At 34.9% G+C, this 12,323-nt stretch overlaps 1 protein-coding gene across 9 annotated transcripts in view; it reads right to left on the bottom strand.

Moving 5' to 3' along the window:
• The window catches only part of PDE1A (phosphodiesterase 1A), a 183,596-nt gene that overhangs the window by 47,482 nt on the left and 123,791 nt on the right, over positions 1-12,323 (bottom strand). For 7 of the 9 annotated variants that reach the window (XR_007162441.2, XR_010832194.1, XR_010832196.1 and 4 more), the window contains one exon: positions 10,635-10,748. Coding sequence is in view for 3 of the 9 variants with exons in the window: in XM_048061417.2 (XP_047917374.2) it covers positions 10,635-10,748 (114 nt within the window). In the remaining 6 variants the exon portion in view is untranslated. The other 2 variants (XR_010832198.1, XR_010832197.1) reach the window with 2 other exon arrangements.

Raw genomic sequence — 12,323 nt, 5'->3', positions numbered from 1 at the left:
ATCAGTAGGAAAGCAACCGTAACACAGAATTACATTGTAAGCACAATCCTTTGTAAATATCAGCTCTTACAGATACCTCAGATCAGAACACCTTCAACATATAACCTCAATAAGTTTTCCAGAAGAATTAGTTATTTTAAGAAGCCTAACTGAGACAACATTTAAGGAGAGGAAACAAGGGCTAGTAACTGTCTATTTTTTACATCTTCCTGACCTTTTGAATTGTACGATTCATATTGGGGAAAATTACACATGGCATTTGCATTGCTAGAAATGGCCTTTGAATAAATTAACTAATGACTGCCATTATTCAATAATTACAGAGACAGGGTCCATCTATGTATCCACACAGCTGAATAAATGGATGGTTAGATGCATCTATAATTTGATGGTAATTTTGTTTAGAAAAGATTTTTTTTATATATTGCACTATGCATAGTACGCTTAATTATCACAAATTGTTGGAATCCAATATTGAATTAATTTTATAGTTCATTACTTTTGTCCACTTCTATTCATCTATCTATACCTTGATTAAAAAAAATATGGTATTTCCATTACATTTCCATGGGTGTGTATATATATGTATACATATGCCGTCTTGTGGATTCTGTGAAATATATCTTTAATTGTTCACCTTTTATTTACTGATTATGAAAACACTTCTTTGAAATTACCCAAATTTATACCTTAAGATGTAAAAATCTGAAATAGTTTTATCAGTACTTGTATATAATACATACTTGTAAACAATACATGTATAAATTTTACTAAAAGTAACACAAAGAACCTTCAGCAGAAGCATCAAAACTCACACATATTAACAAGAAGTATTAATAGTATTTTACCACTTACACTAGAATAGTAGCTAAAATTTGTTTGTTTTTTTTTCATTCCCCTTGAATTATATTTTGATTTTGATGAGCCACCATTTATTATTATTTTGCTTTTTAACATGGATCTTGTTTTCATGTTGAGCTACTTTTAATCTTGGTTGCTGGCTGCTATTCTATACATGCAAATCATTAGAGTGAACTAAGTAGATGACAGAGCCCCTTCTACATGCCTGTCCGTCTTGCTGTTCCTGTTGGTCAGAACTTAACTGAAAAAAAGGCTGGCTCCCAGCAGATGTATTATGATGTCACTCTGGTGCAACCACTGAGTATTATCACATCATCATTGCTTTGAAAAAAATTCTACAATGCAACATTTTCTACAATTACTGGGGGGGGGGGAGGGGGGGGGAAGTAATAATCAGAAATGTATATTAAGAACATTTTTATTCCTGAGCATTTATACTACTGGTCTTTTAATGTATACCTACTTAGAATGCACAGCTTTTGAAAGCTTCAGTAAAATCAGTGAATCAATAGGAAGTTATTGGCGCTTGGGTTTTGCCTAGTGAAAGTTATTACTGTCTAGATAAAAGGAAAATATATTTACATAATTTTGCATTCTATAATTCTATTATGTAGACTTCCTGCTCCAACCTGCTACTTCATGGATCACAGGTGAATAGGTAAATTATTTGGGATTATTCGGAATGCCTTTACAAAGACAAACATTGTTAAACCACTAAACTTCATGCCAAATATTACAGAGGTGTTTTTTTTTTAACATTTTGCAATATAAAACTTTACATAGATTCAAAAATGCCATCAGAAAAAATAATGAATAAAATAACAAGTGTCAAGAAGAAAAATTGTACCAATATGAATTCCATTCAACTGGGAAGCATGAACTCCAATAGCCCAGTTTAATTAAATATATATAAATATACCAAGGCACATGATGTAGCTTTTTCTTCCCTAAAACTAATCAAAACTTTAAAATGCTAACAAACAAACAAAGAAGCTTTAACAGCATGGTCCACAGAAAGTACTTTTTCTTCAACACAAATTCAGAACTGCAGGGTTACATACAATTATTTTGCCCATATATCATTAGCCTATTAAGTAGATGCAATATGTGGAAGAGATATGCGTAGGAAGGAGAGGGGGAGGCTTAGGTTATTTAATTCTATTCATTCCATGATTGGAGCTCCCATTGACAGTAGTGGGAATATGGTAAAGTATGGTCCATGGCATTTCAGCTTAGCAATCAATTAATGCTGCAGTCATAGTAACTAATAACCTGATCTTCTTGTCATAGTACTGTGTTTTTCTGTCAAGAATAATTCTTCAAAATTCAAGTAGTGATAATTTCTAGCTCTCTTTTCATTTAATCAGAATTTTAAATATGGTAATGGACTAGTCAGAAATACATTTCTTTTCCCTTAGGAATACATACCTGATATATTGTGGAGGGGAAGAAAGAATAGCAAATGAAGAAAAAATATTAGATAATCACTACAGGGAAAAAAAAAAAATCATCAGTGCCAATCAGTCATTCTGCCTAACAGAGATGGTGAAAGATCTGAAACAACGCAATGATGCATTTATGGGGGCCAGAGAAAGAATTAACTCTTCATCATTTAGCCAATCACTCAAGCTGAAGACCAACTCCTTAACAGTAAATTCATCAAAGTCCTATCTTATTTTTGGAAGGTCCAAAAATAGAATTCACATTTTCATCAATTAATTGTGTTGCAGTTTCTCACTATCTTCCTGAAAGAACATGAATCAATATATTTAGTTTCTATTTACATCCTCTATCTTCCCTTACAATTTCCACTTACTTCCAGTAAAAAAAAAATCTCTTGACTTCCACTGAAGATAATGAATTGCAAAAATTATTGTGGTGCACTTTTAGTGTATGAAGGCCTTTCTAAAGAAACAGTGCATTAACAAACATGTCACACTCTTAAAATTTAGCACATTCTCAGAAGAATTGTCCTCAGATAAAGATCAATTAATTACAATAAACACTCTAGACTCTGGATGAAATACAATTATTACAACGGCAGATAACCGATGGGGGAAGGGCCATTGTTACTGGAAACATTCATTTATTGACATGTGCTGCCTCTCAACTACCTTTTCTGTTCAAATACAGACCTACATACCAAAGGCCATCAACAATCTTAAGATTCAGGTCAGGATTTTTTTTTTTTCCCAGGAGTATATCTGTAAATTGATGTATTTTCCCATTTTTATTCAGTTGCTTTAACATGGTATTCTGGAAGCTCTATAGGATAGGAACTACTGAAAGCCATGATTCTCAAATAAATTAATAGTAATAACTTTGAGATAGAAAAAATCAAAAACTTTTGAAAAGGGATGCAGCCTATTTATTAAATATCCTAAATGAAATGAACTGCAGAATTGCAGTCAGAATTTAACAGATTTTCAGTAACTTCAGGTTTTTTGTTTGTTTTTAAATAATTTTGATGCTATTTTAAACTTTCCTTTTAGAATAGCCTTTGGCTTAGTACAAAAGATTTTGAAGGTTTATCTTAAATTTCTATACAGGTGAAATACACTGAATTAATCTCAATACAACAAGCTTTTTCTGAACAATTTCTCAGTATCACTTATGAATTCGCTTAATGGATGAACTGAATGATTTTCTTCAAATGATACATTTATTACTGACAAAGCAACTTCAGCAAAGAACATTTAACCATGGGTTCAATATGGAGGACAGCAATACACACTCATAGCAAGCTTGTCTGATTGTGAATATTTAAGATTGAGATTTAACTTCATGTCATATAATTGCCATGCTTAATAATTGTCAATTCTGATCTCTCCTCCACTAAGTCATCTCAGAGAGGGCTCAAGGTCCATATTTTTCACCTGGCAAATAATTACCAAATCGAGTATCCCATTCCTCTTGTTTAATCCTTGTATCATTAGGAAGATTATTTTCTTTAAACTTTCCCTGATTTTTTTAAAAACAGTTAATTTTGAGGGGAAATATTGTCTAGCTCCTCAATGATGACAACTGAACTAAAATAAATTACATCACTGACTGAGTGTCCTAATGCACTGAGAATGAAACACAGTTACCTTCATGTGTAAATGAACAAATCTGTCTTTTCCAGTACATAGATTGGGAATATACACTTTTAAAAAATTGAGCAACCTAAATCTCTTTGATGTAATAGAATTTCACTCTCAGTCCTTGAACCTGCAAAGGTTTGCCAGTGGGAATGTCTCCAGTGATGACCCTGAATAGATAACGGTGTCTTGATTAGTACATCTTCCATAAGCAAAGCCTTATAATCAGTGAAACATGATTCACAAAGTCAACTGTATTTTGTACACTATGTGCAAGTGGGACCTGAATGCAAATAGCCCTGTAACATTAAGCAACCAACTCCTGCTGTGAGATGCTAAGCTATGCAGCAGCTATTCCATGCTGAGTTAGTGGTAATTTAGAGCTTTGCAACACCGATACAAAATATAGCTTGTGAAAATAAAATGACAAAGAAATGTAAAAATAATAAAAAAAAGCCTTAACTGAGTTTTGTTATTGTTTAAATTTTTTAAAAATACAGAGAAGCTGCTAAATCTAGATTGATGGCCATAAGAAAGATAAGAAAGTGAAAGAGAAGGCACAAGGGTACCAGATTAGTATACCAGTTAATTATTTTTTGGAGACATTAATTACTAGTCTCAGACAGATCTGCTGCCATGGACTCAATTTGTTGCAGTACTGAGAACCTTGAAATCACCAGGCAACAGCATTCTTCTGCTCATAAATATAATTAAATTTGTGTACTGGAAGTTGCCTAAAAATAGGCTACATTGATCATTCCTCACCCTGGGATCTCTGGGAATCAGGGCAGAATTTCATTTAGTTGGTAAACTTCATTCTATTACACAGAGCTCTGTGAGCACCAGCATCTAGCCAAATTGTTGCTCCTTTTTCCTTAGACTCCATGTGACAAAGATACACGTGCATGTTCCTATCACAAATACTTCTGTGGTGCACTCTTTAGGGTCATGCCAGCATTTGGTGATATGAAATGATGTTAACTCTAACTCTTGCAAGTGACACAATCCCAATTTAAAGCATTTCCCTTTTGTCCTCAATTTGAAGATTTGTTTCTCTGTGCTTGATGTCTGGTGACAGCAGAAATACTTGGTGCATTAATAGAGCAGTGAACTGAAATTCAGTATGGTCCAAGATGTTTATTATAACAGCAGTCACAAAGATTGGGTTTAATGACCTCCTTTTTCACTAATATACATATCAGAATGTGTACATTTTTTAGTAAGAGCTTTTTCTCAAGGACTCTGTTCAGCATTATAGTATCACTGAAATACCTTCAGTATTTCCAAATCTCTCATGCAAACAGATGACACATATTGTTATAAGACCACCCTTAATGAGATTTCCTTTCTCTTTCAAGAATGTTGCAATAACTTGTATTTGTTATTTTTTTCTTGTGGAATCAAACAAAGATGTTCAAAGCAATTGCTAGCTATATACGACAGATCTAATTCATATATTACTGAAATATGGTCTACTTTCAAAAAAGTTTTCAAAAGGTTAAAGCCTTCTAAAAGGGCATTATACAGTCTAAAACAAAGTAATATCTAGATGTGGAATTGAAATGGCACAGATAAATATCTTCCTGAAACCAAGTCTATTATTTGATAAAATATTAAAGCACTTTAAAAACGTAAAATAAGACCATGATTGGAACAAAATATTCTGACTTTATCCAGAACAACTTTAAAATGTTCACCACAAGAAGTTTAAATTTCAAGGTTTTATTGGCTCTCAAATGCATTTTTTTTTAAATCTTGTAATTTCCATCCACATTTTATCTGACTTATTTTCTTCTCACTTAGCATGAATAAAGCGCTGTGTTTACAAGGAATGGAACAGCTGTCCTGACTGAATTATCAGCCTGTATTTATTTCCTGTTTGACTCCAAAAATCCTTCTTCCACTACCTTGAGCCAAGTGTCAGGTACTAACGGAGACAATTCTGCAAGACTTGTCAGAATTATTTATAACACCTATTGAGTAAGTTTGAACTTCTTCCACAGAGGAGATCTACTGAGGGGCTGGAACTGGGAGATGTTCACTGATTATTCTCAGCTGACAACAAACCTCGTCTTCAGTGACTGAAGTGCTAGTTTTCTTTCAAGGAAGCATTTAGTGTGGCTCACATTTACTCTGTACTGAGAGATGCAACAGTCCTAAAAAGCGCCCATTAAAGAAGCTTGTTAATTAACATGGGGACACAGTTAATTAAGCTCAGAGGAAAGCAGCACTTATATACGTATGATTTCTCTGTGCTTTCCAACTTCCCATCACCTCAGAACCCTTCACACAGCATATTGACAATCACTGCCCCAAACCAATTTTTCATAATTTTGGAACATTATTCCTACTGTCTGGCTAGTTTCTAAGGAACAGCTGAGAACCCAGACAGTTCTGAGAGTTCTGCTCACAGAACTCCATAAATAAAACCTGATGTGTTATTTCTCTGCCCTTTCCACAACCCATCTGCCTATATTTTTAGAAAGAGTTTGTATGGATAAGCATTTTTAAAAACTAGGTATACCTACTATTTTCACAGAATCACAGAATCGTCTAGGTTGGAAGAGACCTCCAAGATCACCCAGTCCAACCTCTGACCTAACACTAACAAGTCCTCCACTAAACCATATCACTAGTGGCTACATCTAAACGTCTTTTAAAGACCTCCAGGGGTGGCGACTCAACCACCTCCCTGGGCAGTCCATTCCAATGCCTAACAACCCTTTCAGTAAAGAAGTTCTTCCTAACATCCAACCTAAACCTCCCCTGGCGCAACTTTAGCCCATTCCCCCTCGTCCTGTCACCAGGCACGTGGGAGAATAGACCAACCCCTACCTCGCTACAGCCTCCTTTAAGGTACCTGTAGAGAGCGATGAGGTCTCCCCTGAGCCTCCTCTTCTCCAGGCGAAACAAACCCAGCTCCCTCAGCCGCTCCTCGTAAGACTTGTTCTCCAGACCCCTCACCAGCTTCGTTGCCCTTCTCTGGACTCTCTCGAGCACCTCCATGTCCTTCTTGTAGCGAGGGGCCCAAAACTGAACACAGTACTCGAGGTGCGACCTCACCATTTTATTCTCAGATTAAAGGCTACAGTGCAGAGCAACAGACAGAAGGCAAGTAAGAGGACCTGAGAAAGATACCTCTTATTTGGCTAAAGGGTTTGAATTCTGTAGCCCATTTCCAGCTGCTGTTTGCATGCTAAATAAGATTCAAGGTGCTGACAGTTTACACATTTGATTGTACTTGCATGTGCACACACAACAAAATGCATCAAATCTCAAATAAATTAACAGGAAAAAAAGGATCTCTCCTAGTGTAAGTTGCCTGTCTAAAAGAGCAGAAGGTCCTTCAAGAGAAAGGGTGTGGGATGACTGGTCCACCTGTGACTGAGCAACCTCTAACTACAGCCAAAGTTTGCATCCTAATTCTCCTTTCATTCATTTGTGAAGCTCCTAATAAGAGGATGCATTCCTGTATTTTACCTCTCTATTCCAGGCCTTGAAGCCTGCAGACATGCTTCCAGATGAGAAGTATTCCCTGCAATAAATTTTATTATGCTGTTAAATAGGTTGTAAATCATAACGTAAGGGATGCATTAGATGGCAAATTTTCTCTTCGTTACTGTTCCTAATCTGATTGTAGAGATATTTAGAACTTTCTCTCAGCTGATATTGAGGTCTGACTCCCAGAAAGGTGGAGAAGAGAACGTGACAGACAGGATCCAGTTTTAGGTGGCTGGTTGAAGATGAGATCAATTAATCAGGACAAAACTCAGGGCTGAAGTATGGGCAAATAAAAAGCAGGGGTATTTTCATGCAAGTTGAAGGTACTCTGTGTTGAACTTTTGGTCCTAATCCTGCAATACTTTGTACAACCAGACATCATTGCATTTTCTATTGTATAAGTCAAGTCTCAGGAACTATTATATCCCATGAAGTATGCAACTTTCTTCTGGGACCTAGTTAGTAGAAGTAATCAGTACTCAGACAGTTTTCTCACTGCTCTGCTAGGTGTATAAATTGTTATTGCTGTATGCTGTTGCAATTACTTTTATCAATACAACAATCCATGTGTGAGAAAACTTGAAGAAACCAGTTGAACTTTACAACATATAGAAGTGCATATTCAGACTCAGCCGGAACAGGTCATTCTATTTATGATCTAAACTATTATTTCTAATCTTCTCGTGGGTATGGTTAACCCACTTCCAGACTCCTGACTGCAGTTGCTCTACACAGGACAAAGAACCTCTATTCTCTGGGAGGAAAAAGGACAAATATAACCACACAAGCTCACTCCAGCCTCAATCGCCATTTGACTTGATACACTGTTTTTCTTCCTTAAGAATTAGTTTCCCAGAAGCTGGAGAAATTTTTTCTCCAAGTTTTCTTTAAATGTTTTAACACAGATTTAGACTACAGAATACTGCTTGTGGTATTTAAAGCATGATTACCTTTACAGTTTGCCATTCAAAAGAGCTTACTATGAAAGAATCACTGGAGACTACAGTTTCACTCTGCCACATAATAAGTGTCTTAATTTATAAATTGTTTTTAATGAGGAAGAGAAAAAAAATGAAACAATTTTATAGATAATATTTTACAACTAAGAAGTGGAAGCTCAGTCTGTATTCCTAGCATAAATTTAACACAAAGGCCACCAGATCCAAACAGTGCATCACTCTAAGTCTGAATATAATGGAGACTGCATTACTCCAGACTGAAAACAAACTGAAACACTATAAACAGAAATAAAGAATATGGGGTATAAAATGCAAAACACAATAAATAAGAATAAATGTTGAAAAATGAGTTTCATTAAAGTTATTTCATTCTTAAATATTACTCATAGCATAGGTAATATGCTTTATATGTCTACATATATCTTAAAAATATAGGTATAGGTATGCAAGGAGTTATATAAACTGTATGCTTAATGTATATTGGTATTGTGAATGATACCAAAATTTGATAGGTTTACGAGCTCGGTTTGAGGTTGTATTGGAGAAGAGAAGTATTCAATAAATTAGAACAAACACAGTTACCTGTCTCAGAAATAAATATATGCACAGTATCATATAACCTGATTTAACTACCAGTATTTTCAATTATTCAATTTAATTTCATGCAGTTTTCACACCAGGCCCAGGTGCCTTGGAACTCACACAAGCTGTTTTGCCCAAGTCTGTTCAGTTCAGCTTAATTTAACTGAGTTTGTAAATGTAAGCCCTTTCAAATTCACAGAGATTTCTGATGTTTTTCAAGTTGTTCATTTAACTTGGGATCACTAACAATATTTCTGACAGTGTCCCTAAGAATGATATTGTTGTTAACAGGCTCCTCAGGAAATCTCCTTGCTTACCACTGTTTTATCATCTTTTACAGAACTAGATGTGTGTTAACTCTAAAGGCAGGACACCAGTGTAAGTGATTCTGCCAACTTAGTCTGTAGTGTAATCTGGGAAAAACAGAGTATTGATACCAGCTTCATTTGCTATTGTTTTCATCCTTCTGTGTCCAAATGGGTAGGCTTTCTATCACCCAATAGTAGGTGCTCCAGATTACAGACTTGCAAGGTTTGGTGAGTGAATCATACACATCAAAGGAAAAGAAACAGGAAAAAGCTAGAGCTGTAGTTTAAATGATGTACCAAATTCTCATACTTGCAAGAAAGCAAATGAGCTACTTAGGTCCATGCAATAATTAGTGTGATGTCAGACTTCCTAAATGTCATATGGAATCAAGACTAGACATAGACTGTATGCTACAGGAGTACTGAAGAAGGTTTGGCAGACAATTTTACGAGAACATTCTACTTAGAAAAAAAAAAAAACTCTAAGAGGCCAGCAAGTTGAAATAAAACCTGTAAGTTGGCTAGTTAATATCAATTATAGTACATATCTTAAATTTCTTTCAAGAAGCCAAATACTTAGAACTTCTAATTTCATTCAATTCAACCCACATTAAAGATGATAGCCAGTCATACTGCCAGTAAAAATAATCATAAACAGAGCACCAAATACTATAAAATAAATCACAGCTTTTCATGAATTTATGTATTAAGGGGACAGATTATAATATCCTGATTCATCTCTGTGAGCATGTCATTCCCAGACAGATCATTTTTTTCAGAGGTACAATCCTCAGAATGATTATCAGTATATGGTCTTTGGGGGAAAGAAAGCTCATCATCTCTCCTTCCGAAAATTCCCGTGACTTTATACCATGGACATATGACAAGTGAGGGAGATAAGAACTGAGCAAACCCTCCAGACAGCTACATCTGTCCTTTAGAATTTCACTTGCTTTAACCTTGTCACTAAGAGACCTAAAAGCCATAGATTGTTCTACTGACTTGTGGAGACCTTTAGCTCACATCATTTACAACTGCATGCAAAGACTATATTTCTAAAATGCGACTCCCAACATTTCTTCCTTTTTTAAACTAAAATGGTCTTAAATTAAAAGAGGGTAGGTTTATATTAAATATTAGGAAGAAATTCTTTACTCAGAGGGTGGTGAGGCACTGGCACAGGTTGCCCAGAGAAGTTGTGAATGTCCCATCCTTGGAGGTAGTCAAGGCCAGGCTGCATGGGGCTTTGGGCAACCTGGTCTAGTGGGAGGTGTTGGAACTAGATGGCGTTTAAGGTCCCTTCCAACCCAAACCATTCTGTGGTTCTGTTCTCTAAGACTTACCTGGTTTCATCGATATAAACTGCCTCCAGCACAGATGCTGCATATTCAATGTTCTTTTTTAAATCCACCACATTAATGTCACCCTTCTCCAGCTGCTTCACCAAGCATCGTAATCTGTGAAAAAGAAAATAAAAATGTCGCTGCATTGCTTATATCAAATTTTAGTAACAGCATTTTCTATCTGAAGCAATGGAAAATCCACTGTAGAGGAAAGAGACTTTCAATGCATCTCATCTTTAAAGAAATAAAATTAAAAAAAAAAAATGTTTTTAGAACACATATAATGATCAACTGTCCATTTTTGCAGCTTGCCAAATTTGTAAGATCTATTAAGAAAAGTCAGAGGACTCAATAACTATGATCAGAGCTATTTTATATTGATGTATGACACTGCTATGATGCCTGAGTCTCTAATTTTGCTTAAATAATAAACAAAATTTTGCAAGTTGTCATACTATGATTTTTCTATGCTTAGGAGGTCAATTATGTCTTTAATATCCACTACATATAACTTGTTTCATTTTAATGTCTTTATTTTTTATTTGAGCATCCAGTATGTTTTTGCTGCAGAATGTGTGTTATTATGAGATAATGTGGAACTCTATTGCTTCTGTGTTTACAGAGAATTCATCATTATACCAGAAGAAAGGTGGTGCCTATGACATTAGAAAAATCCAAATATTTTCCCAAGTGTGCTTTTGCTTTTAGTTTTGAGAACATTCTTTTACATTACAAACATGGCTACGCCCAAAAGAGATTTTGTAATGCATCAGCTCATGCCTCTGTAGCAACACACTTACACAGACAAACTACTTGAACACCAAATTCTTCCTAAACTCTTTGATGAGAACACTTCTGACACTGCTCACCTTACCTTTATGAAGAAGACACAGCACTGTAGTGAAATAAAAATTTATCTGTAACTGTGTAGAGCTGTGACTAAATGGTTGTTTAAAGAAGCATGACTCTTTTTTCTTTCTGTGCTATATATCTCTTAGCTGAAATGATCTACAAGTTTTTTACCATGCAAGACAGATTTTTGTATTTAAAGATATATTATTATTTTAACAATTTACATGAAATAATCTTTTTTATGTGAAAAAATTGTGTGAAACAAGCATTAACTTTAAAGGTGGGTTGAAACTAAGTCAGCACTAGATGACTACTTTCAAAAGAAATCTGACATGAAAAATACTATAATATAAAAAGAATATAAACAATACGAAAACAGATAGAAATAATGAATAAATGGATAGAAATAATAAATAGGTAAATGAAATTATGGCAGTCTGATGTCCATTTATTTTTATTAGGCATATAAAATATTTCATTTGAGCTAATTAAAATGCATGAATTTTTTTAAATGAAGCAATGTTTGGAAAAAAACTCCCATAAAACCAGCTTCACATTTTTCCCATGTATTTGGACTTAAGCATAATTATGTCCAAGCCTGAAAGGATAATTTTAGCAAATGGAGTTTTAAAAGATCAGCTTCCTCACTTCTCCAAAGTCTTAATTCAGTTGAAATTAGTATAGAACATAAGACAAATAGGGCTCTTAGCAACCATAATTACTTGGCATTTTACACAGTGTGTTGCAAATAAACAGAATGGAAAATTTAGAGTTGTTTTTTTTTTCAGAAAGGTGAGGTAGGTGGCTGAAACACCATGGGAGCACATCTCCTACATA

Source organism: Anser cygnoides, chromosome 6, assembly GCF_040182565.1.
Source record: "Anser cygnoides isolate HZ-2024a breed goose chromosome 6, Taihu_goose_T2T_genome, whole genome shotgun sequence".
In the NCBI taxonomy this organism is placed as follows: Eukaryota; Metazoa; Chordata; class Aves; order Anseriformes; family Anatidae; genus Anser; species Anser cygnoides.
Note: the sequence above shows the minus strand (reverse complement) of the source record. Positions and strands in the feature narration are given on the sequence as shown.